Source organism: Scylla paramamosain, chromosome 44 (genome assembly GCF_035594125.1).
Source record: "Scylla paramamosain isolate STU-SP2022 chromosome 44, ASM3559412v1, whole genome shotgun sequence".
Classification (NCBI taxonomy): domain Eukaryota; kingdom Metazoa; phylum Arthropoda; class Malacostraca; order Decapoda; family Portunidae; genus Scylla; species Scylla paramamosain.
Genome location: NC_087194.1, coordinates 6,827,058 through 6,854,408, shown reverse-complemented (window position 1 = coordinate 6,854,408; position 27,351 = coordinate 6,827,058). Strand labels below are relative to the sequence as shown.

The window sequence follows — 27,351 nt, the reverse complement described above, 5'->3', positions numbered from 1 at the left end:
AATGACATTACCGAAAATGTGTATTTTGAGTGTTTTTCACTTAATTAGTACCAAGACGCTAAAATGCATGCAAATTACTCTATATGGGGAAACAGCGATATAACCAGATGCGCGTCTTTTTTTTATTGTTTTTTGCGTGTTTTAAGCACCAAAAGGCTAATATGCATAGAAAGAGCACTATTTTGGAATGCAGAAGAATATTATCAAAAAAAAGATGTATTTTTTTTGTGTTTTTGAGTATCTTACGTACCAAAATACGCATAGAAAACAACCAGTATAGAGAGAAAAAAATGTACCTTTAATGGGAATACATGTATTATTAGAATTGTTGAGCTTATTAGGTACCAAAACAAAGAAATGCATGAATAACACTCTATATAGATGAGTTCAACATTACCAAAAACGTGTATTTTGAGTGTATTCCACATTATGTACCAAATGGCAAAAATGCAAGCAAAGCTCCCTATATATATGGAAAGGAAACGAGATTTTCAAGAACGCGTCTTTTGAGTGTTTATGAGTGTACTAGGCACTAATGAGCATGGAGAGAACCCTATGTGTAGCTTGTTAGCAATAAAAACAGCAAAATGCATTCCAATTACACTATATGGTGAAAGAGAACGTAATTATCAAAGAAAAGTAGGTTACGAAACGCAAAAATCGAATGAACAGCATTCTATATGAAGAAAGTGAACAACTTTCCAAAAAATGTGAATTTGTAAGTTTTCACAGTTAGGTACCAAAACGCCAAAATGTATGAAAAAACTTTTTTTTATAGAGAAACTAATTACTTTTCAGTATTTCTCAGCGGTCTATGCACTAAACGCTACGGTGAATTAAAAGCAATCAATATTGCAATTCAAAAATTACTAAATACAAAATTACTAAAAACTTGTCTTTTGAGTATTTTCCATTTTACGTACCATAACGCTAAAACGCACGCAAAATATCCTTTACGGAGAAAAATAAACAGAATAAAACGAAATTTAACGTGAATATTCAGTGTTTTTGAGGTTCTTACGTACAAAAAAACGCCAAAATGCAAGCAAAGTTACCGATATGGGAAACCAAACGATATTACAAGAAACCTGTATTACAAGTGTTTCAGAACTACAGTAAAATGTGTGAATAGCACTGTAAGGAGAAAAAGGAAAAAAAAAAAAAAACATTGGCAAAAACGTCTTTTTGAGTGGTTTTACATTGTTATTTACCAAAACGCAAAAATGCATGGAAAGCATCCTATATTGAGAAATGAAAGGACATTACGAGAAACATGTTTTGTGAATGTTTTTGAGCTTCTTAACTACCAAAAAACTCTAAAATACGTCAATAGCACTTTATATGGAGGAACAAAACATCAACAAAAACGTTTGTTATGAATGTTTTTCAAATTGTTAGGTACCAGGTTAGGTTAGCGCCAAAATTCATGCAAAGCACTGTAAACGAGAAAAAGGAACTACATTATCAGAAACATGTTTTTTAATTGTAGAGAAAAACAAAACAACATTACGAAAAACTTGTATTCTGACTGTTTTTCGTATTAATAGGTACCAAAATGCTTTCGAAGCACTCTTTAAAAAAGGCAATACCAGAACGTGTCTTTTGAGTTTATCTTTTTACTGTTTTATGCACCATAACGCTAAAAAGTATAGAAAGCATTGACAAAACATTAAGAGAAACATGTGTTTTGTGTGTTTTTTAAGCTTATTCCATACCAAAACGCTCAAATGAATGCAAAACATCCTTTACATAGAAACGGAATAACATTACAAAAATCGTGGATTTTCAGTGTTTTTGAACTTCTTACATAGAAAAATGCCAAAATGCATGGAAAGAAGCAGATATAGAAAATAAACCGATATTATAAGAAACATGTCTTTTAAGTTTCTCAGCTTCCCAGGTACAAACGCTAAAACGCCTGTATAACACTTAAAAGGAAGAAACAGAACAACGTTACAAAAAAATAACTATTTATTGCTATTTTAATGATGTTAGGTACCAAAACGCCAAAATCCATGCAAATTAACTGATATGGGGAAATGAAAGGACATTACGAGAAAAGTGATTTATGAGTTTTTGAGCTTCTTAGGTACCAAAATTCTAAAATGCGTGAATAGCTTTTTATATGGAAAAGTGAAATAACACTACCAAAAACGTATGTATTGATTGTTTATCACATTGTTAGACCAAAACAACAAAATAAATGGAAAGTTTGCATTACTAGAAATATGCCTTTTCAGTGTTTTATTTGAGTGTTTTAGGCACCAAAACGCAAAAACGCATTGAAATCACTCTTCTTGGGAACATAAAACAACATTACCAAAAACGTGTCTTTTCAGTGATTTTGAGCTTCTTACGTACCAAAACGCTAAAACGTATCCAAACACGCTTTATGAACAGACAGACATTAGTAAAAAATTGTATTTTGAGTATTTTTGAGATTATTAGGTCCAGAAACAGGAAAAATGCATTTTCCTGTTTCCTCTATTTTTTCCAGTTCCCTATATGGTGAAATAAAATTATCTTACCGGAAAAGTGTATGATAAGTGTTTTGTTTTAATTCAAAACGCTAAAACACGTGAAACGCACTTCAAATGGAGAAACAGAACTAGATCACCAAAAACGAGTGTTCTTATTGTTTTTAAGAATGTTAGACCCTAAAACGCCAAATTGCATGCAAAGCACTTTTTAAGATGAAACTAAACTAATATACTTGCCTTTTCAGTGTTTTTCAGCGTTTTAGGAACCAAAATGCTAAAATGCATAGAATGCACTCTTCATTGAAATATAAAATAAAATTTTCAGAAACGTGATTTTTTTTGCGTTTTTTTAAATATCACGAAGACGCTAAAATAAATGCAAAACACCCTTTATGGAGAAACAGAATAACATTACCAAAAACGTGTATCTTCAGTGTTTTTGAGCTTGTTACGTATTAAAACGCCAAAATGCATGCAAAGTACGCTATATGGGAAGGAAATGATACTGGAAGTATTAGTACCAAAACGCTGAAACAAGTGATCAGCACTTTATATAGAGAAAAGAACAACATTACCTAGAACGTTTGTTATGTAGGTCTTTTTTTTTACATTGTTAAGTAGGAAAATACCAAAATGCATGCAAAGCACCCTATATGGAGAAAGGAAAGAACATTACGAGAATCGTGTTTTGTGAGTGTTTTGACCTTCTTAGGTAGCAAAACTCTAAAACGAGCGAATAACACTCTATATGGAGAAACAGAACAATATTACCAAAAACGCTTATTTTGAGTGTTTATCATATTGTTAGATACGAAAATGTCAAAATGCATGCAAAGCACACTATATGGGGAAACGAAACCTCATAACGACAAACATGTCTTTTATAAGTTTTTGAGCGTTTTTGTTCCCAAAATTGTGAAAATCATGTGAATAAAATTATTTCGACAAAAATGTATATTAATGAAAGTTTTTGAGGTACTATGATACCAAAACGCAAAAACGTGTGAATAGCACACTAGATGCAGAAATAAAAGAATATCACTAAAACAGTGTGTTTTGAGTGTTTTCACATAGTTTGGTACTAAAATCCACAATGTAAGCAAAGCACTTTGTATGGGCAAAAAAAAAAAGAAAAAAAAGATGTTATTAGTAAAGTGTCTTTTGGGTATTTATCAGGGTGTTAGGCATCAAAATGTTAAAAAAAAAAAAAAAAAAAAAATATGGGAAGCATCCTCTATGGGAATACAAATTAACATTAAATAAAGAAAAGTGTACTTTGAGTGTTTTTTAAGCCTTTTCCATACAAAAACGGTGAAACGCATAGAAAAAAACCTTTACGTACAAACAGAATATTACCAAAACGGGGATTTTGATTGTTTTTCAACTTCTTCCTTACAAAAACTCCAAAATACATGAAAAGTATTCTGTATTAGGAAACGAAAGGATATCATCAGACATGAGGGTTTCTGAACTTCTTAGGTACCTGAATAATAAATCGCGTGAAAAACATTTTATATAGAGATCCAGAAAAACATTACCAAAAAAACATGCTTTTTTAGTGTTTTCACTTTATGTACCAAAACACAATGAAATGCATGTGATTTGGAAAAAATATAACAACGTTACCAAAAACGTATATTGTTTGAGCTCGTTAGGTACCAAAACGCCTAAAAGCATGCAAATCACTCTATATTTGGAAACAAAAGGATTTTATGAGACAGGTGTATAATAAGTGTTTTTGTGCTTCTTAGCTACCGAAACGGAAAATTGCGTGAATAGCACTCTATATGGAGAAATATAAGAAACCAAAAAACGTGCATTTTCAGTGTTTTCACATTGTTAGGTACAGAATCGTAAAAATGTAATCAAACCACTCTATATGGGGAAACGTAACATTACCAAAAGACGTGTGTTTTAAATGCTTTTCAGAGTGTTAGATATTAAAATGCTAAAAATTATGGGAAATAAAACCATACTTCCAGAACCATTTTTTTTTTTTTTTTGCTTCTAAGGTTCCAAAAAACACACACACACACAAAACAAAAAAAATGCATGAATAACACTCTATATGAAAACCAACATTACCAAAATTGTTTTTTTTATGAGCTTCTTTCGTATAAAACCGAAAAAAATCGCAGGTAAAACACCCGTTATGGATAAACAGAATAACATTACCACAGAAAAGTATTTTGAATAATTTTGAGCTTGTTAGAAAGAAAAACGGCAAAATGCGTCCAAATTACCCCATACGGTGAAACAAAATCAGAGACGTTTTTCATGAGTTTTATTACCTTAGGTAACAAAAGGCGTTTTCTTACCTTAGGTAACAAAACGCTAAAACGCGTGAATAGCACTCTATATAGAGTAACAGAGCATTATAAAAAAAAAAAAACTTGTTTTGGGTTTTTTTCTCATTGTTAGGTACCAAAACGCAAAAATACATAGAAATATCTCTTTATTGGGAAACGAAACGAGAATAGTAGAAACGTGGCTTTTTTTTCTTTTTTCATTGTTTAAGGGAACAAAACGCTAAAAAGCATGGGAAACACCCTATATGGGAATACAAAATAATGTTACCAAAAAAGTGTTTTTAGAGTGTCTCTAAGCTTCTTCATTATCAAAACGTTAAAACGCTTGGAAAAATACCTTTTATGAACAAGGAGAATAACGACATTACAGAAAATGTGTATTTTGAGTGTTTTTCACTTAATTAGTACCAAGACGCTAAAAAGCATACAAATTACTCTATATGGGGAAACAGAACGCCATTACCAGAAACGCGTCTTTTTTTTTATTGTTTTTGCGTGTTTTAAGTACCAAAAGGCTAAAATGCATAGAAAGAGCACTATTTTGGAATGCAGAGCATTATCAAAAAAAGGTGTATTTTTTTTTTTAGTATCTTACGTACCAAAATCATAGAACGCTTAGAAAACTACCAGTATAGAGAGAAAAAAAAAACATGAAAATTTTACTTTGCAAAATGCATGCAAAGTACTCTATGTAATAGAATAAAACGATAATACCAGAAGCGCAGATTATAAATGTGACCTCCTCAGTTAACAAAACGCTAAAACGAGTGAATAACACTCTATATATAGAAATAAAACAACATCACCAAAAACGTGTGTTTTGAGTGTTATTCACATTGTTAAGTAGGAAAACGCTTTAATTCATGCAAAGTACCCTATATGGAATAACGAAACGACATTACAAGAAACGTTTATCAAAAATATTTTTGAGCTTCTTAAGTACCAAAATGCAAAAAACGCTTTAATAGCATTAATAGGATCTCCATTGAGAAACAGAATATTATTATCATAAACGTTCATATTCAGTGTTTTATTTTTTTTACTTGTTAGGTACAAAAATGCCTCTATATAGGAAAACAAAAAGACATTAAAAGAAATGTATCTTTTAAATGTATTTGCGCATGAAAAAAAAAACAATGTCCACGAAAAGCACCATATATATTGAAAGGAATGGACATTTCAATAAATGTTTCTGTTGAGTATTTATGAACGTGTTAGGTACCAAAACGCTAAGCATCAAAAAGCACTGGAAATAACCTATATTGGAAAAACTAAACAGCATTACCAAAAACGTATCTTTTCAGTGTTTTTAAGCAAATTACATACCAAAACGCTAAAACACAGGCAAAAACATCCTTTAGAAAGAAATAGTATAACTTTACCAAAACGTGAATTTTCAGAGTTTTTGAGCTTGTTACGAAGAAAACTACTATAATGCATGGAAAGTACTCGAAAATGGAAAGACAATAAGAAAAACGTGTAATATGCTTGTCTTTGAGATTCATAAGTGCCAAAACGCTAGAACACATAAATAGGAACTTACATGAATAAGGGAACGAGATTTTCAGAAACTTTTTTTTTTTTTTTTAAGTGTTTATGAGCGTGCTAGCCACAAAAAAGCTAAAAAGCATGGAAAGCATCTTATACATGTAAACAAAACTTTACCAAAAACGTCTCGTTTCACTGTTTTTGAGCTACTTACGTACTATGTTTTATGGAGGAACAGAATAACATAATTAAGAACAAGTATTGATTGCTTTATATATTGCTAAGTAGTAAAATGCCAAAATGCATGCAATGTACCTTTAATGGGAATACGTGTATTATTAGAATTGTTGAGCTTATTAGGTACCAAAACAATGAAATTCATGAATAACACTCTATATAGATGAGATCAACATTACCAAAAACGTGTATTTTCAATGTATTCCACATTATGTACCTAATCGCAAAAATGTAAGCAAAGCTCCCTATGTATGAGAAGAAAACGATATTTCCAAGAACGCGTCTTCTGAGTGTTTATGAGTGTAGTAGACACTAAAACGCTAATGAGCATGGAAAGAACACTATGTATAGCTTGTTGGCTATAAAAACAGCAAAATGCATTCCTATTACACTATATGGTGAAACATAACATAATTATAAAACAAAAGTAGGTTAAGAAACGCAAAAAAGGAATAAACAACATTATATATGAAGGAAGTGAACAACTTTCCAAAAAATGTGTTTTGTGTGTTTTTCATATTGTTAGGTACCAAAACGCCAAAATGTATGAGAACACATTTTTTCATAGAGAAACTAATTACTTTTCAGTATTTCTCAGCGGTCTATGCACAAAACGCTAAGATGAATAGAAAGCTATCTATATTGGAATACAAAACAAAATTACTAAAAACTTGTACTTGTATTTTATATTGTTACTTGTATTTTGAGTATTTTTGATCTTTCGTACCATAACGCTAAAACGCACGCAAAATACCCTTTATGGAGAAACATAAACAGAATAAAACAAAATTAAACGTGCATATTCAGTGTTTTTGAGGTTCTTACGTACAAAAACACCAAAGTGCAAGCAAAGTCACCGATATGGGAAACCGAACGATATTACAAGACACGTGCATTACAAGTGTTTCAGAACTACGGTAAAACGTGTAAATAGCACTTTATATGACGAAAAAAAAAAAAAACATTGGCAAAAACGTCTTTTTGAGTGTTTTTACATTGTTATTTACCAAAACGCAAAAACGCATGGAAAGCATCCTATATGGAGAAATGAAAGGATATTACGAGAAACATGTTTTGTGAATGTTTTTGAGTTTCTTATGTACCAAAAACTCTAAAATGCGTCAATAGCAATCTATATGGATGAACAAAACATTAACAAAAACGTTTGTTTTGAATTTTTTTCACATTGTTAGGTACCAAAGCGCCAAAATGCATGCAAAGCACTCTATACGGAAAAAAGGAACGACATTATCAGAAACATGTCTTTTAATTGTAGAGAGAAACAGAACAACGTTACGAAAAACTTGTATTTTGACTGTTTTTTGTATTAACAGATACCAAAACGCTTAAATGCTTTCAAAGCACTCTTTATATGAAATGAAAAAGGCATTACCAGAAACGTGTCTTTTTTTTTTATTGTTTTAGGCACCACAACGCTAAAAAGCATAGAAAGCATTGACAAAAAATTAACAGAAACATGTGTTTTGTGTTTTTAAGCTTATTCCATACCAAAACGCTCAAATGAATGCAAAACATCCTTTACATAGAAACGGAATAATATTACCAAAATCGAAGATTTTCAGTGTTTTTGAACTTCTTACGTAGCAAAAATGCCAAAATGCATGGAAAGAAGACGATATAGAAAACAAACCGAAATTATAAGAAACATGTATTTTAAGTGTTTCTTAGCTTCCCAGGTACAAACGCTAAAACGCCTGTATAAAACTCAAAAGGAAGAAACAGAACAACATTACCAAAAATGACTTTTTTATTTCTATTTTAATGATGTTAGGTACTAAAACGCCAAAATCCATGCAAATTAACTTATATGGGGAAATGAAAGGATATTACGAGAAACGTGTTTTATGAGTGTTTTTGAGCTTCTTAGGTACCACAATGTTTGTCACATTGTTACAACAAAACAACAAAATTGATGCAAAGTTTGCATTACTAGAAAAATGCCTTTTCATTGTTTTATTTGAGTGTTTTAGGCACCAAAACGCAAAAACTCATTGAAATCACCCTTTTGGGAACAGAAAACAACATTACCAAAAATGTGTCTTTTCAGTCATTTTGAGCTTCTTACGTACCAAAACGCTAAAACGTATCCAAACACGCTTTGTTAAGAAACAGACTAACATTAGTAAAAAAAAAATATTTTGAGTATTTTTGAGATTGTTAGGACCAGAAACAGGAAAAATACATTTTCCTTTTTTCCTATATTTTTTTTCCAGTTCCCTATATGATGAAATAAAATTATCTTACCGGAAAAGTGTATAAGTTTTAAGTCAAAACGCTAAAACGCGTGAAACGCACTTCAAATGGAGAAACAGAACTAGATCATCAAAAACGAGTGTTCTTATTGTTTTTAACAATGTTAGACCACAAAAGGCAAAATTGCATTCAAAGCACTTTTTAAGGTGAAACTAAACGAATATACGAGAAACTTGCCTTTTCAGTGTTTTTTAGCGTTTTAGGAACCAAAAAAGCTAAAATGCATAGAATGCACTTTTCATTGAAATATAAAATAATATCAGAAACGTGATCTTTTTGCGTTTTTTTCTTCTCTATACTAGGTGTTTTGTATGCCTTTGATTTTGGTACGTAAGATACTCAAAAACACAAAAAATACACCTTTTTTGGTAATGTTCTTTCTATGCATTTTAGCCATTTGGTGCTTAAAACACGGAAAACAATAAAAAAAAGACGCGTTTCTGGTAATGGCGTTCTGTTTTCCCATTTAGAGTGATTGGCATGCATTTTGGCGTCTTAAGTGAAAAAAAATACACATTTACGGTAATGTTGTTATGTTTCTCCATACGTTATTCTCGTTGTTCATAAAAGGTGTTTTTGCAAGCGTTTTAACGTTTTGATAACGAAGAAGCTTAAAGACGCTCTAAAAACACATTTTTGGTAATGTTTTGTATTCCCATATAGGGTGTTTCCCATGCTTTTAAGCGTTTTGTTCTGTAAAACGATGAAAAACTGAAAATGGCACGTTTCTGGAAATGTCATTTCGTTTTCCAATAAAAAGATATTTTTTTTTTGCATTTGGGCGTTTTGGTACCTAATATTGAGAAAAACACCCGAAACACTTTTCTTTTTCTTTTTTTTATAATGTTCTGTTACTACATATAGAGTGCTATTCACGCGTTTTAGCGTTTTGTTACCTAAGATCAATAACACTGATAATACACGTCTCTGATTTTGTTCCACCATATCGGGTATTTTGCACGCATTTTGCCGTTTTTCTTTTTAACAAGCTCAAAATTATCCAAAATACACTTTTGTGATAATGTTATTCTGTTTATCCATAACGGGTGTTTCATCTGCGTTTTTTTTTCGGTTTCATACGTAAGAAGCTCATAAAACACCCATTTTGTTATTGTTGGTTTCCATATAGAGTGTTATTCATGCGTTTTTTTGTGTTTTGGAACTAAGAAGCAAAAAAAAAAAGTTTCCGAAAGTATGGTTTTATTTCGCATGATTTTTAGCATTATGGTATCTAACACACTGAAAAGCATTTAAAACACACGTTTTTTGGTAATGTTGCATTTCCCCCATATAGAGTGGTTTTCTTATATTTTTACGATTCTGTACCTAACAATGTGAAAACACTGAAAATGCACGTTTTGGTAATGTTCTTATATTTCTCCATATAGAGTGCTATTCTCGCAATTTTCCGTTTCGGTAGCTAAGAAGCATAAAAACACTTATTATACACCTGTCTCATAAAATCTTTTTGTTTCCAAATACAGAGTGATTTGCATGCTTTTAGGCGTTTTGGTACCTAACGACCTCAAACAATATACGTTTTTGGTAACGTTGTTTTATTTTTCGAATCATATGCATTGTATGGTTTTTTGGTACATAAAGTGAAAACACTAAAAAAGCACGTTTTTTTGGTAATGTTTTTCTGGGTCTCTATATAGAGTGTTTTTCACGCGATTTATTGTTCAGGTACATAAAAAGCTCAGAAACCCTCATTATACACATGTCTGATGATATCCTTTTGTTTCCTAATATAGAGTACTTTTGCATACATTTTGGAGTTTTTGTAAGGAAGAAGCTCAAAAACAATCAAAATTCCCGGTTTGGTAATATTCTGTTTGTATGTAAAGGTTCTTTTGTATGCGTTTCACCGTTTTTGTATGGAAGAGACTTAAAAACACTCAAAATACACTTTTCTTTGTTTATGTTGTATGTATTCCCACATAGGGTGCTTCCCATACTTTTTTTTTAATATTTTGATTCCGAACACCCTGAAAAATACCCAAAAGACACTTTTCTGATGACGTCTTTTTCTTTTTTTACCAATGCAAATTGCTTTGCATACATTAGGGGTTTTTATACCAAACAATATGAAAACACTCAAAACATACTGTTTCAATGATATTCTTTTATTTCTGCATATAGTGTGCTATTCACACGTATTTGCGTTTTGTATCATAACAGCTCAAAAACGATCATTAATATACATTTTTGGCGATATCGTTTTATTCACATGATTTTCACAATTTTGGGAACAAAAAACGCTTAAAAATACATAAAAGACAGGTTTGTGGTTATGAGGTTTCGTTTTCCCATATAGAGTGCTTTGCATGCATTTTGGCATTTTCGTATCTAACAATATGATAAACACTCAAAATAAGCGTTTTTGGTAATATTGTTCTGTTTCCCCATATAGAGTGCTATTCGCGCGATTTAGGGTTTTGCTACCTAAGAAGGTCAAAACACTCACAAAACACGTTTCTTGTAATGTCCTTTCGTTTCCCCATATAGGGTGCTTTGCAAGCATTTTGGTAATTTCCTACTTAACAATGTAAAAAAAAAAAAAAAACATACAGAACAAACGTTCTAGGTAATGTTGTTGTTTTTCTCCATGTAAAGTGCTAATCGCTTGTTTCAGCATTTTCCAGTATAATTTCCCTTCCCATATAGCGTACTTTGCATGCATCTTGGTGTTTTAATACGTAACAAACTCAAAAACACTGAAGATACACGATTTTGGTAATGCTATTGTGTTTCTCCATAAAGGTTGTTTTGCCTGTATTTTAGCGTCTTCGTGAAAACATTCTATGCATTTTAGCATTTTGGTTCCTAAAATGCTGAAAAAAACACTGAAAAGGCAAGTTTCTCGTATATTCGTTTAGATTCACCTTAAAAGTGCTTTGCATGCAATTCGGCCTTTTGGAGTCTAACATTGTTAAAAACAATAAGAACACTCGTTTTTTATGATCTAGTTCTGTTTCTCCATTTGAAGTGCGTTTCTCGCGTTTTAGCGTTTTGAATTAAAACAAAACACTTATACCCTTTTCCGGTAAGATAATTTTATTTCACCATATAAGGAACTGGAAAAAAATATAGGGAAAAAGGAAAATGTATTTTTCCTGTTTCTGGACCTAACAATCTCAAAAATACTCAAAATATTTTTTTTTTTTACTAATGTTAGTCTGTTTCTTAATAAAGCGTGTTTGGATACGTTTTAGTGTTTTGGTACGTAGAAAGCTCAATATCACTCTGAAAAGACACGTTTTTGGTAATGTTGTTTTATGTTCTCAAAAAGGGTGATTTCAATGCGTTTTTGCGTTTTGGTGCCTAAAACACTCAAATAAAACATTGAAAAAGGCCTATTTCTAGTAATGCAAACTTTGCATTTATTTTGTTGTTTTGGTGTAACAATCAATATTCACGTTTCTGGTGGTGTTATTTCGCTTTTCCATATAAAAAGCTATTCACGTATTTTAGAGTTTTTCTTACCTAAGAAGCTCAAAAACACTCATAAAACACGTTTCTCGTAATTTCCTTTCATTTTCGCATATCAGTTAATTTGCATGGATTTTGGCGTTTTGGTACCAAACATCATTAAAATAGAATTAAAAAGACATTTTTGGTAATGTTGTTCTGTTTCTTCCTTTTAAGTGTTATACAGGCGTTTTAACGTTTGTACCTGGGAAGCTAAGAAACACTTAAAATGCATGTTTCTCATAATATCGGTTTGTTTTTTATATCGTCTTCTTTCCATGCATTTTGGCATTTTTGCTACGTAAGAAGTTCAAAAACACTGAAAATCCTCGATTTTGGTAATATTATTCCGTTTCTATGTAAAGGATGTTTTGCATTCATTTGAGCGTTTTGGTATGGAATAAGCTTAAAAACACAAAACACATGTTTCTGTTAATTTTTTGTCAATGCTTTCTATGCTTTTTAGCGTTGTGGTGCCTAAAACAATAAAAAAAAAAAGACACGTTTCTGGTAATGCCTTTTCATTTCATATAAAGAGTGCTTTGAAAACATTTAAGCGTTTTGGTACCTATTAATACGAAAAACAGTCAAAATACAAGTTTTTCGTAACGTTGTTCTGTTTCTCTCTCCAATTAAAAGACATGTTTCTGATAATGTAGTTCCTTTTTCCCTTATAGAGTGCTTTGCATGCATTTTGGTGCTTTGGTACCTAACAATGTGAAAAAAAATTCAAAACAAACGTTTTTGTTAATGTTTTTTTCATCCATATAGAATGCTACTGACGCATTTTAGAGTTTTTGGTACTTAAGAAGATCAAAAACATTCACGAAACATGTTTCTCGTAATATCCTTTCATTTCTCTATATAGGATGCTTTTCCATGCGTTTTTGCGTTTTGGTAAATAACAATGTAAAAACACTCAAAAAGACGTTTTTGCCAATGTTTGTTTTTTTTTTTTCGTCATAAAAAGTGCTATTTACACGCTTTACCGTAGTTCTGAAACACTTGTAATGCACGTATCTTGTAATATCGTTTGGTTTCCCATATCGGTGACTTTGCTTGCACTTTGGTGTTTTTGTACGTAAGAACCTCAAAAACACTGAATATGCACGTTTAATTTTGTTTTATTCTGTTTATGTTTCTCCATAAAGGGTATTTTGCGTGCGTTTTAGCGTTATGGTACGAAAGATAAAAAATACTCAAAATACAAATTTTTAGTAATATTGTTTTGTATTCCATTATAGATTGCTTTCTATTCATCTTAGCGTTTTGTGCATAGACCGCTGAGAAATACTGAAAAGTAATTAGTTTTTCTATGAAAAAATGTGTTCTCATACATTTTGGCGTTTTGGTACCTAACAATGTGAAAAACACACAAAACACATTTTTTGGAAAGTTGTTCACTTCCTTCATATATAATGCTATTTATTCCTTTTTTGCGTTTTTTTAACCTACTTTTGTTTTATAATTATGTTATGTTTCACCATATAGTGTATTAAGAATGTATTTTGCTGTTTTTATAGCCAACAAGCTATACATAGGGTTCTTTCCATGCTCATTACTGTTTTAGTGTCTACTACACTCATAAACACTCAAAAGACGCGTTCTTGGAAATATCGTTTCCTTCTCATACATAGGGAGCTTTGCTTACATTTTTGCGATTTGGTACATAATGCGGAATACACTGAAAATACACGTTTTTGGTAATGTTGATCTCATCTATATAGAGTGTTATTCATGCATTTCATTGTTTTGGTACCTAATAAGCTCAACAATTCTAATAATACACGTATTCCCATTAAAGGTACATTGCATGCATTTTGGCATTTTACTACTTAGCAATATATAAAACAATCAATACTTGTGTTGTTATTCTGTTCCTCCATAAAACATGGTACGTAAGTAGCACAAAAACAGTGAAACGAGACGTTTTTGGTAAAGTTTTGTTTCCATATATAAGATGCTTTCCATGTTTTTTAGCTTTTCGTGGCTAGCACGCTCATAAACACAAAAAAAAAAAAAATAAAAATAAAAAATTCTGAAAATCTCGTTCCCTTCTTCATGTAAGTTCCTATTTATGTGTTCTAGCGTTTTGGCACTTATGAATCTTACCAAAACGCTAAAAGCCAAGCAAAAACACACATTATGAAGAAACGGAGTAACAATTCCAAAAACAAATAATTTTGAGTGTTTTTTTTTTTTTTAACTTCTTACGTAGAAAAACGCTAAAATGTATCCAAAGTATCTTATGAGGGGAAACGAAAAGACATTACATGAAACGTGTACTATGGGTGTTTTTGAGCTATATAGGTACCTAAACCATGTAACGGAACAATAGCACAATATGTGGAGAAACACAATATCATGAAGAAAGACATGTATTTTAGGTATGTTTTACAGTTAGGTATCAAAACCCTAAAATGCATGCAAAAGACTCTGTATGGGGAAAGGAAACGAGATTCTCAGAAACGTGTCTTTAGAGGATTTTCATGAGCGTTCTAGGCACCAAAACGATAAAAAGCATGGAAAGCACTGTATATGGTAAAAGAAAACTATTTTACCAACAACGTCTATTTTTTGTTTTTTTGAGGTACATATGTACCAAAACGCTGAAAACCATGTAAAAAACCCTTCATGGAGAAACAGCATAACTACAAAAAGCGTGTATTTCTAGTGTTCTTGATCTTGTTTCGTAGAAAAATTCATGGAAACGAACGACATTCTAAGAAACATATCTTTTTGCGTGTTTTATGCATGTTAGGCACCAAAACGCTAAAAAGCAGGGAAATCACCCTATATGAGAATAAAAAACATTACTAGAAACGTCTTTTGATTGGTTTTCAGCTAACATACAAAAAATCTAAAAGTTATTTAAAAAGACCATTTATAGAGAAGGAGAATAACATTACCAAAAAAAATAAAATAATATTTTGAGTGCTTTTGAGCGTGTTACGTACAAAAACGCTAAAATGGATGGAAAGGACTATATATGGGGAAACGAAAGGACATTACGAGAGATGTGTATTATAAGCGTTTTTTAAGCCTCTTAGGTACCAAAATCCTAAAATGCAATAATATCACATTATATCGAGGAATATAACAGCATTACCAAAATCATGTATTTTGAGTGTTTTTCCAATAATCAGGTACCAAAACTCCAAAATGCATGGAAAATCCAACATATTGGAAAACAAAATTTACAGAAAAAGTGATTTTTTCAGTGTTTTTCAGCTTCTTACGTACAAAAACGCTAACATACATAGAAAGACACTCTTTATGGAGAAACAGAATAATATTACCTAAAACAATGATTTTGATTGTTTTTGAGCTTGTTACGTATAAAAACAATAAAAAGCAGGTAAAGTTCAGTATAAGGAGGATAAGAAAACACATTACGAGAAATATGTATTCTGAGTGTTTTTAAGTTTCTTAGGTACAAACGAAAAAACAAAAAAGTAACAGTACGACTTTATACGGATAAACATATGACCAAAAACGTGTATCTTGAGTGTATTTCACAGTTAGATATCAAAATGCTAAAATTCATGTAAAACACTCTATATAGGGAAAGGAAACGAGATTTCCAGAAACGTGTCTTTTGAGTGTTTATATAGAGCGTTCTAGGCACCAGAACGATAAAAAGCACGGAAAGCACCGTACTGGGAAAAGAAAATAATGCTACAAAAAAAATTCACTATTCCGTGTTTTTTCAGCTATTTATGTACTAAAACTCTGGAAATCATTTAAAAACCCTTTATGGAGAAACAGTACTCCTTCACCAAAAACGTTTCTTTTCAGGGTTTTTTTGAGCTTGTTACATAGAAAAATCCCAAAATGCAATACAAACTACTCTACATAGGGAAAAACATGTATTATGAGAGTTTTTGAGCTTCTTAGGTATCAAAACGCTAAAATGTATAAATATCATTGCATATGGAGAAACATAATAAAATAAACAAAAATGTGTATTTTGATTGTTTACAGATTATTAGGAACCAAAACGCCAAAATGCATCCAAAGCCTCCAATATTGGGAAACGAAACGACGTTACCAGAAACGTGTCTTTTGAGTTTTTCTGGGCGTGTTAGGCACCAAAACGCGAAAAAGAATGGAAGTCACTCTGTATACGAATACAAAACAACATTACAAAAAGTGAATCTTTTGAGAGTTCTGGAACTTCTTACGTACCAAAACTACAAAACGCAAGAACACATTTTAAAAAGGAATTATAAGATTACCTAAAACATAATATTCTACAAGGAGGAAAAAAAATAAATTACGATTAACGTGTGTTATGAGTGTTTTTCAACATCGGTACCAAAACGCGAAATCTCGTTGATACCACTCTATATTTTAAAAATAACATTACCAAATCATGTAAATTGAATGTTTTTACATTGTTAGATAAGTTAGATTGTGTGCATGTTAGGCACCAAAATGCTAAAAAAGCATATAAAGTGCCATATATGGAAGTGAAAAACAACATTACATTACATTTCTCAGCTTCTTACGCACCAAAACGCTAAAACGCATGGAAAAAACATCCTTTATAAAATTACGAGAAACAAGAATTTTGAGTGTTTTCGAGCTTGTTACGTAAAAAAATGCCAAAATGCATGCAAATTCTCGAAATGGGAAAACGAAAAGACATTACGAGAAACGTGTATTATAAGTGTTTTTGAGATTCTTTGGTACCAAAACTCTAAAACTCTTGAAGAGCACTCTATATAGAGAAACAGAATAATATTATCAAGAAAGAGCATTTTCAATATGTTTCACATTGTTAGATGCGAAAACGCCAAGATGCAGATAAAGCACCCTATATGGGTAAAATAACTGAGATGTATTTTTTTGAGTGTTTAAGAGCGTGTTAGGAACCAAAATACCCACCCATCCCCAAAAAAGGGAAATCATTCTATATAGGAAAACAGATAAAGTTTACAAAACAAACGAGCCTTTAAAGTGTTTTTTTTTTAGGTACTTACGTACCAAAGCGCTGAAAAGCATGGAAAACATCGTTTATTTAGAAAGAGAATAACTTTACTAAAAACAAATATTTTGGGTGTTTTCAACTTATTACGTAAAGGAACGCCAAAATACATGGAAATCACACTATATGAGAAACGAAAGAACATTACGAGAAACGTGTATTATGAGTGTTTTTGGTCGTCTTAGGTACCAAAATGCTAAAAGTATTGAATTGCACTCTAAATGGAGAAACAGAAGAACATTACCAAAGCCGTGCATTTTGAGTGTATTTCAGATTGTTAGGTACCAAAACGCCAAAATGCATGCAAATCACCCTATTATAGGAAAGGAAAAGAGATTTTCAGAAAAGTGTCTGAGTGCGAGGGTCAAAAACAATAAGAAGCAATTAAAACACCTTATAAGGGAAAACAGAACAGTATTCACAAAAATGTCTTTTTTCAATGTTTTTGAGTTATTTTCGTACCAAAACGTTGAAACGCATATAAAATGCCCTAATGAGGAAAAAGTAAATATTAATGAAAAAAAAATGTATTTTGATTGTTTTGAGCTTGTTACGTAGAAAATGCTAAAATGCATCAAAAGTACTCTACATGAAACGAAAAGACGTTATGAGAAAAGTTTGTGAGAGTTTTTGTACTTTTTCAGGTATCAAAGTGCAAAAACGCATAAATAGCACTCTATATCGAGAAATAAAACAACATTATTAAAAAAAAAAAGGTGTTTTTGGAGTTTTTTTATTTTTTACATTGTTAGGTACCATAACGCAAAATGCACACACATTACCTTACCAGAAACTTGTCTTTTGAGTGTTTATAAGCGTTTTAATACGAAAAACGTTAAAATGCATGGAAATCACGCTTATCACGAAATACGAAACAATGTTACAAAAAACATGCCTTTTGAATATTTTGAACTTATTTCATACCAAAAGGTTAAAACGCACGCAAAACACTCTTCGTGATGAAAGAAAATTATATTACAAAAACATGTATTTTGAGTGTTTTTGAGCATGTTACGTACAAAAACACCCAAAAATGGATGCAAAATACTCTATTTAAAGAGCCAAAATGAAATTACCGGAGACGTGCATTATAAGTATTTTGAGCTTCTTAGGCATCAAAACCCTAAAACACATGAATAGCACTTTATATGAAGGAACAGAGCAACATTGCGAAAAACGTATATTTTGAGTGTATTTCACATGATTAGGTAGCAAAACGCTAAAATGCATGCAATAAACCCTACATGAGAAAGGAAACAAATTTTCCAGAAACGTGTCTTCAGTGTTTTTGAGCTTGTTATGCCCTATTTTGCTTAAAAAAAATAAATAAATAAATAAAAATATATGGAAATCCGCCTATATAGGAAAACAAAACAACTTTGGGAAAAAATGTTTCTTCAGTGTTTTTGAACTTCATATGTACTAAATCGCTAAAATGCATTAAAAATAACCTTCATGGAGGAACAGAATAATATTACCAAAAAAAAAAGTGTTTTAAGTTTTCACATTATTATTAAAAGATTATTGGAAAAAAAAATGCCAAAATGCATGTAAAATACCGTATATGGGGAAAGGAAGGGACATTACCTGACAGGCATATTATGGATGTTATTAACCATCTTGGCTACTAAAACTAAAAATGCATGAATATATGGAAAACCAGACTATTACCGAAAATGTGTATTTTGAGTGTTTTTCACATCGTTAGCTACCAAAACGCAAAAATACATGCAAAGTCTCCAATATGGGGAAAGGTTATCCCCATCTCCATAATTTCCATCCTTTTTGGCGTTATAGTGCATAACACGCTCAAAAACACTCAAATGACACGTTTCTGGAAACATTTTTTGGTATTAACAATGTGAAATACATTACCAAGAAAGTGCCTTTTGAGTGTTTTTGAGCATGTTCGCCACAAAACACTAAAGCACATGGAATTCACCCTGTATGGCAATACAAAACAATATTACGAAAAAAGTGTCTGTTGGGTGTTTTTGATCTTTTTTTCTTGCTAAAACGCTATAACGTATGCAAAAGCATACTTAAACATTACCAGATGAAGTGTTTTGAGTGTTTTTGAGCTTGTTACTTACAAAAACGTGAAAAAGCATGGAAAGTACCTTATATAAGTATGCGGAAGAAAGAAAGACATTATGAGAAACGTGTATTATGAGTGTTTTTAAGCATCTTAGGTACAAAAACTCGAAAGCGTTTGAATAGTATTCTATTTAGAGAAACAGAACAATATTACAAAAAAAACGTGTATTTCACATTGTTGGGTGCCATAACGCCAAAATGCATGAGAGCATACTATATGAAAAAAAAAAAAAAAACGACATATCCACAAACATGTATTTTCAGTCTTTAGGAGCGTACTATGCAAAAAAAGGTTAACATCATATAAAGGGCATCCTATATAAGAAAAGAAAAAAAAATTACCAAAAACGTGTCTTTTGTGTTCTGATCTACTTTCGTAAAAAAAAACTGTAAACATGAAAAACACCGTTTATGTAATATATATATATATATATATATATATATATATATATATATATATATATATATATATATATATATATATATATATATATATATATATATATATATATATATATATATATATATATATATATATATATATATATATATATATATATATATATATATATATATCAATGACAAAACAAGTATTTTAATTGTTTTGAGTTTGTTACGTACAAAAACGTCAAAAAGCATAGAAAGTACCTATTTCAAGAAACTCTATATAAAGAAACAGTACAATATTACCAAAAGCATGTATTTCGAGTGTTTTTCACATTGTAAGGTTCTAAAATGTCAAAATATACGTAAATCACTGTAAATTGTGAAAGAAAGTGAAATTTTCAAAAATGTGTCGAGTATTTATGAGCATGCTGAACAGTAAAACGCTAAGAACGAAAAATACAAGAAACGTATATTATTAGTGTTTTTGAGCTTCTTTATTACCTAAAACTCATGAATAACTCTCTATATGGAGAACCAGAACATTACCAAAAACTTGTATTTTGTGAGAATTCCGCAGTGATAGGTGCCAAAAAAACAAAAATACAAGTGAAGCACCCTATATGTGGAGAGCGAGATTCCCAGGAACGTTTTTTTTTTTCTTTTTTATGTGTGTGTGTGTGTGTGTGTGTGTGTGTGTGTGTGTGCGTGTGTGTGTGTGTGCGTGTGTGTGTGTGTGTATGTGTGTGTGTTTATGAGCGTACTAAGAACTAAAACACTAAAAGGCATGAAAAGCAACCTATGTGGGAAAATAGAACATTACCAAAAACGTCTCTTTTCACTGTGTTTCAGCTTTTTACGTACCAAAACGCTAAAACGCATGCAAAACACCTTTTATAAAAAAAAAAAAAAACTCTCAAACACACGATTATTGCCTTATTGTAATTGTTTTTCTCTATAAACGATGCTTTCATGCTTTTTTTGCATTAGGTACGTAGGTAGCTTGAAAACACTAAAAAATACTTGTTTTTCGTAAGATTGTTATGTTTCTCTATGTAAAGTGCTATTCATGCGTTCAAGCATTTTAGTACCTAAAAAGCTCAAAAACACTCATAATACATCTCTTGTAATGTCCTTTCGTTATCCCATGTAGGATACTTTGCATGCATTTTGTTTTTGTTTTTGTACGTAACAAGCTCAAAAACACTCAAAATACTTTTTTTGTTAATGTTATTCTGTTTCTCCATTAACGTTTTTTTTTTACATCCACTTTAGCATTTTGGTACATAAGAAGTTAAAAACACTTTTTTTTTTTTTATGTAGGAAGGATACTGGCCAAGGGCAACAAAAATCTAATAAAAAAAAATGCCCACTGAAATGCCAGTCCCATAAAAGGGTCAAAGCAGTGGTCAAAAATTGGTGGATAAGTGTCTTGAAACCTCCCTCTTGAAGGAATTCAAGTCATAGGAAGGTGGAAATACAGAAGAAGGCAGGGAGTTCCAGAGTTTACCAGAGAAAGGGATGAATGGCTGAGAATACTGGTTAACTCTTGCGTTAGAGAGGTGGACAGAATAGGGGTGAGAGAAAGAAGAAAGTCTTGTGCAGCGAGGCCGCGGAAGGAGGGGAGGCATGCAGTTAGCAAGATCAGAAGAGCAGTTGGCATGAAAATAGCGGTAGAAGACAGCTAGATATGCAACATTGCGGAGGTGAGAGAGGGGCTGAAGACAGTCAGTCAGAGGATAGGAGTTGATGAGACGAAAAGCTTTTGATTCCACCCTGTCTAGAAGTGCAGTATGAGTGGAACCCCCCCAGACATGTGAAGAATACTCCATACATGGACGGATAAGGCCCTTGTACAGAGTTAGCAGCTGGGGGGGTAAGAAAAACTGGCGGAGACGTCTCAGAACACCTAACTTCATAGAAGCTGTTTTAGCTAGAGATGAGATGTGAAGTTTCCAGTTCAGATTATAAGTAAAGGACAGACCGAGGATGTTCAGTGTAGAAGAGGGGGACAGTTGAGTGTCATTGAAGAAGAGGGGATAGTTCTCTGGAAGATTGTGTCGAGTTGATAGATGGAGGAATTGAGTTTTTGAGGCATTGAACAATACCAAGTTTGCTCTGCCCCAATCAGAAATTTTAGAAAGATCAGAAGTCAGGCGTTCTGTGGCTTCCCTGCGTGATATGTTTACCTCCTGAAGGGTTGGACGTCTATGAAAAGACGTGGAAAAGTGCAGGGTGGTATCATCAGCATAGGAGTGGATAGGACAAGAAGTTTGGTTTAGAAGATCATTAATGAATAATAAGAAGAGAGTGGGTGACAGGACAGAACTCTGAGGAACACCACTGTTAATAGATTTAGGAGAAGAACAGTGACCGTCTACCACAGCAGCAATCGAACGGTCAGAAAGGAAACTTGAGAGAGAAGGATAGAAACCGTAGGAGGGTAGTTTTGAAATCAAAGCTTTGTGCCAGACTCTATGAAAGGCTTTTGATATGTCCAAGGCAACAGCAAAAGTTTCACCAAAGTCTCTAAAAGAGGATGACCAAGACTCAGTAAGGAAAGCCAGAAGATCACCAGTAGAGCGGCCTTGACAGAGTTACCCATACTGGCGATCAGATAGAAGGTTGTGAAGTGATAGATGTTGAAGAATCTTCCTGTTGAGGATAGATTAAAAAACTTTAGATAAGCAGGAAATTAAAGCAATAGGACGGTAGTTTGAGGGATTAGAGCGGTCACCCTTTTTAGGAACAGGTTGAATGTAAGCAAACTTCCAGCAAGAAGGAAAGGTACATGTTGACAGACAGAGCTGAAAGAGTTTGACTAGGCAAGGTGCAAGCACTGAGGCACAGTTTCGGAGAAGGGACCCCATCAGGTCCATAAGCCTTCCGAGGGTTTAGACCAGCGAGGGCATGGAAAACATCATTACGAAGAATTTTAATACGTGGCATGAAGTAGTCAGAGGGTGGAGGAGAGGGAAGAACAAGCCCAGAATCGTCCAAGGTAGAGTTTTTAGCAAAGGTTTGAGCAAAGAGTTCAGCTTTAGAAATAGATGTGATAGCAGTGGTGCCATCTGGTTGAAGTAGAGGAGGGAAAGAAGAAGAAGCAAAGTTATTGGAGATATTTTTGGCTAGATGCCAGAAATCAAGAGGGGAGTTAGATCTTGAAAGGTTTTGACATTTTCTGTTAATGAAGGAGTTTTTGGCTAATTGGAGAACAGACTTGGCATGGTTCCGGGCAGAAATATAAAGTGCATGAGATTCTGGTGATGGAAGGCTTAAGTACCTTTTGTGGGCCACCTCTCTATCATGTATAGCACGAGAACAAGCTGTGTTAAACCAAGGTTTAGAAGGTTTAGGACGAGAAAAAGAGTGAGGAATGTACGCCTCCATGCCAGACACTATCACCTCTGTTATGCGCTCAGCACACAAAGACGGGTCTCTGACACGGAAGCAGTAGTCATTCCAAGGAAAATCAGCAAAATACCTCCTCAGGTCCCCCCAACTAGCAGAGGCAAAACGCCAGAGGCACCTTCGCTTAGGGGGATCCTGAGGAGGGATTGGAGTGATAGGACAAGATAAAGATATGAGATTGTGATCGGAGGAGCCCAACGGAGAAGAAAGGGTGACAGCATAAGCAGAAGGATTAAAGGTCAGGAAAAGGTCAAGAATGTTGGGCGTATCTCCAAGACGGTCAGGAATACGAGTAGGGTGTTGCACCAATTGCTCTAGGTCATGGAGGATAGCAAAGTTGTAGGCTAGTTCACCAGGATGGTCAGTGAAGGGAGAGGAAAGCCAAAGCTGGTGGTGAACATTGAAGCCTCCAAGAATGGAGATCTCTGCAAAAGGGAAGAGGGTCAGAATGTGCTCCACTTTGGAAGTTAAGTAGTCAAAGAATTTCTTATAGTCAGAGGAGTTAGGAGAGAGGTATACAGCACAGATAAATTTAGTATGAGAATGACTCTGTAGTCGTAGCCAGATGGTGGAAAACTCGGAAGATTCAAGAGCGTGGGCACGAGAGCAGGTTAAGTCATTGCGCACATAAACGCAGCATCCAGCTTTGGATCGAAAATGAGAATAGAGAAAGTAGGAGGGAACAGAAAAGGGGCTACTGTCAGTTGCCTCAGACACCTGAGTTTCAGTGAGGAAAAGAAGATGAGGTTTAGAAGAGGAGAGGTGGTGTTCTACAGATTGAAAATTAGATCTTAGACCGCGAATGTTGCAGAAGTTAATGAAGAAAAAGTTGAGGGGGGTGTCAAGACACTTAGGGTCGTCGACGGAAAGGCAGTCCGACCTGGGGACATTTATGGTCCCCTCCCCAGATGGGGACTCCGAGGCTGGTGTAGGAGTCGCCATGATTTTAAAATTTTTGAGTGAAGGGTGTGTGTGTTATTAGGTGCTTGTGGTTTTGTGTGGAGGAAGAGAGTTGTCTTTAGAGGGCAGGCTGTGACTACCCCCTTGTGTTGTGAGACACAAAGGGAAACGTTCAGTGAGGTCACAGCTGGGTTTAATGATAAGTTCACAGCATCCCCTGAACAGTGCTTTAGACCTCACTGGGAGTAATTATGGTTTCGGCAGGTGTCTACTGCCTCCTCCTTAAAAGACACGTCATTTTTAATGTTTTCTTTCCCCTTATAATGATTTTTTTTCCATGCTTTTTAGCGCTTTGATGCCTAAAACGTCATAAATACTCAAAAGACACATTTCTGGAAATGTCATTTGCTTTTTCCCATATAGGGTGCTTTGCATACAAGAAGGAGATTTGATACCTATGAATGTGAAATACACTCAAAATACACGTTTTTTGGTTTTTGTTGTTATTTATCTCAATAGAAAGTGCTTTTCTTGGGGTTTAAGCAATTTTGGCACCTATGAAGCTCAAAAACCCATTTTTCTCGTAAATAAATTTATTTTCTCCATATAGGGTACTTTAGAAGCATTTTGGCGTTTTTGTATGCAAGAAACTAAAAAAGAAAAACTCAAAATACTTGTATTTGGTAATGTTTCTTTTTTTTCAAACAAATGCGTTTATGGTACGTAAAGAACTTAAAACACTAAAAACTTGTCTTTTTTATTTATTTATTTTCTTATACACACATACGGTGCTTTCTATGCATTATTTGCGTTAAGGTGCCTAACATGAACAAAAACTCTTGGAATATACGTTTCATGGAATGTCGTTTCGTATCTCCATAAATCGGCTTTCAATACAATTTGGTGTTTTGGTACTTATACGTGTGAAAAACACTCAAACTACAAGTTTTTAGAAATGTTATTACGTATTTTTTCCCCGTTTCTCCAAATAGAGTGGTACTGAAATGTTTTCCCATTTGTTACCAAAAAAACTATGAAAAGAAACATTCATAATACTCATTTCTTGTAATGTCTTTTCGTTTCATTATAAAGGAGCCTCTGCATGCATTATGCCGTTTTTCTCCATAACAATTTGAAAAAAAAATTGAAAATAGTTGATTTTGGTAATGTTATTCTGTTTCTCCATTAAGTGTATTTTGCATGCGATTAAGCGTTTTGGTATGTAAGAAGTCCAAAAACGCTCAAAACAAACGTTTTTCGTAATGTTGTTTTGCAGTGTCATAGTTTTAGTGTCTAACATGGTAAAAAAAAAAAAAAGCTTCAAACACACGTTTAAGGTAAAGTCATTTAATTTCTTACTTCCCTACATTCTAGCATTTTTGTATGTAATAATGTGAAAAAAAAAAGTTTTTGGGAATGTTGCTCTTTTTCCATTTAGAGTGCTATTCATGAGTTTTGGTACTGAAGAAACTTAAAGACACTGGTAATATACATCTCTGGTAATGTCCTTTTGTTTCCCAGTATTGAGTATTTTTCACGCATTTTTGCGTATTTGTATGCTAAAAGTACATGTTTTTAATAATGCTAATTTCCATTTTTTTTTTTTTTTCATAAAGGGTGTTTTGCATGCGTTTTAGCGTTTTGGTACGTAAAAGACGTTTTTCGTAGTGTTGTTCTGTTTTTCCCATATAATGTGCTTTCCATTCTTTATAGCGTTTTCTTGCTCATAATTTTTTTTTTAATCCCTTCTTATCCCATATAGGGTGCTTTGCATGTATTTTTGCGGTTTTTTTCGTAATTTTCTTTCGTTATTCAATATAATATACTTTGTATGAATGTTCGCGTTTTCGTACATACCATTGTTACTAAATGTTGTTTAAATTCACCGTACAGGTTACTTTCCATGCATTATAAAGTTCTGTTGTCTAGCATTGTGAAAACATACAAAATACAAATTTTTTTTAATGTTCTCTTTCTCCACGTAGTGTTATTCATACGTTTTAACGTTTTGGAACCTAAAACATAAAAACACTCAAAATACACGTCTCTCGTAATATTTTGTTTGCCGATGTTGTGTACATTTAACAGATTTCTGTGATTTGTATGTAACAAGCTCAAAAACATTGAAAATACTTTTTTTTTTACTGATTCTGTTTGTCTATATTGTTTTTTTTTTTTTTGCATGCTTTTTAGCGTTTTGACATGTAAGTAACCAAAAAACCCATTTCATTTTTTTTTTTTTTTTTCATATAAGGTGATTCCATGAGATTTAGTATTTCCGTGCCTAACACTCATCAAAAGACACTCACAAGAAACGTTCCTGGAAATACAGTTTCGAATCACAATACAGGGTGCTTCACATGCATTTTGAAATTCTGGAATATAAGAATGCGAAAAACTCTCAAAATACACTTTTTTTTTTTTAATAATGTTGTTCTCTTTTCCATATAGAATGCTTTTCATGCGTCTTAGCGTTTGGTACCTAAAAAACTCAAAAACACTTTTTATTTTATTCTATTTTTTTCTTGATATAGAGTGCTATTCATGCGTTTTAGCGTTTTGGTATCTAAGAAGATCAAAAACCTTCATAATACACGTTACTAGTAGTGTCTTTTCGTTTCCCTTATTAAGCAGTTTGCTTACATTCTGATGTTTTTTAACGTTTCTCTGCCTAAAATGCTTATAAATATTCCTTTATGGAAATGTCATTTATTTTCCATATATAGGGTGGTCTGCATACATTTTTGCGTTTTATTACCTAAAAATGTGAATCATAAAAAAAATCCACATTTATGTCTTTTTTTCAGTTTTATTTATGCCAAAGAATCTCAAAAACTTTCATAACGCACGTTTTTCGTAATGTATTTACATGCTTTTTAAAGTTTTGTTGCCTAACAGGCACAAAGACACTCTAGATATTTTTCTTGGAATGTTGTTTCGTTTACCCATGTAAGGGACTTTCCAAGCATTTTTTTTCGTTTTGGTGCCTAACAATCTGCAAAAGCTTCAAGTTACACGTTTTTGGTAATGTTGTTCTTTTTCTCATTATAGAGTGCTATTAATGCGTTTTCAAATTTTGATAGCTAAGAAGCTCAAAAACGCTTATAATCACGTTTCTTGTATGATCTTTTCGTTTCCCGATATAGGGTACTTTGCATGCATTTTGGCGTCATTTTACGTAACAAGCTCAACCACACATAATAGTTGCTTTTGGTTATGTTATTCTGTTTATCCACAAAGTGTGATTTTTTCGGTTTGGTAAGTAGCTCAAAACACTTAAAAGAGACGTTTTTGTTAATGTTGTCTTCCC

The 27,351-nt window shown here is 32.8% G+C and overlaps 1 protein-coding gene across 1 annotated transcript in view; it reads left to right on the top strand.

The window, feature by feature from the left end:
* The first annotated feature begins 607 nt into the window (after positions 1–607).
* Positions 608–27,351, top strand: part of LOC135093960 (histidine-rich glycoprotein-like) — a 34,411-nt gene continuing 7,667 nt past the window's right edge. Inside the window, exon 1 of the mRNA XM_063993640.1 lies at positions 608–639. Coding sequence (XP_063849710.1) covers positions 608–639 — 32 coding nt within the window. The remainder of the gene's footprint in view (positions 640–27,351) is intronic.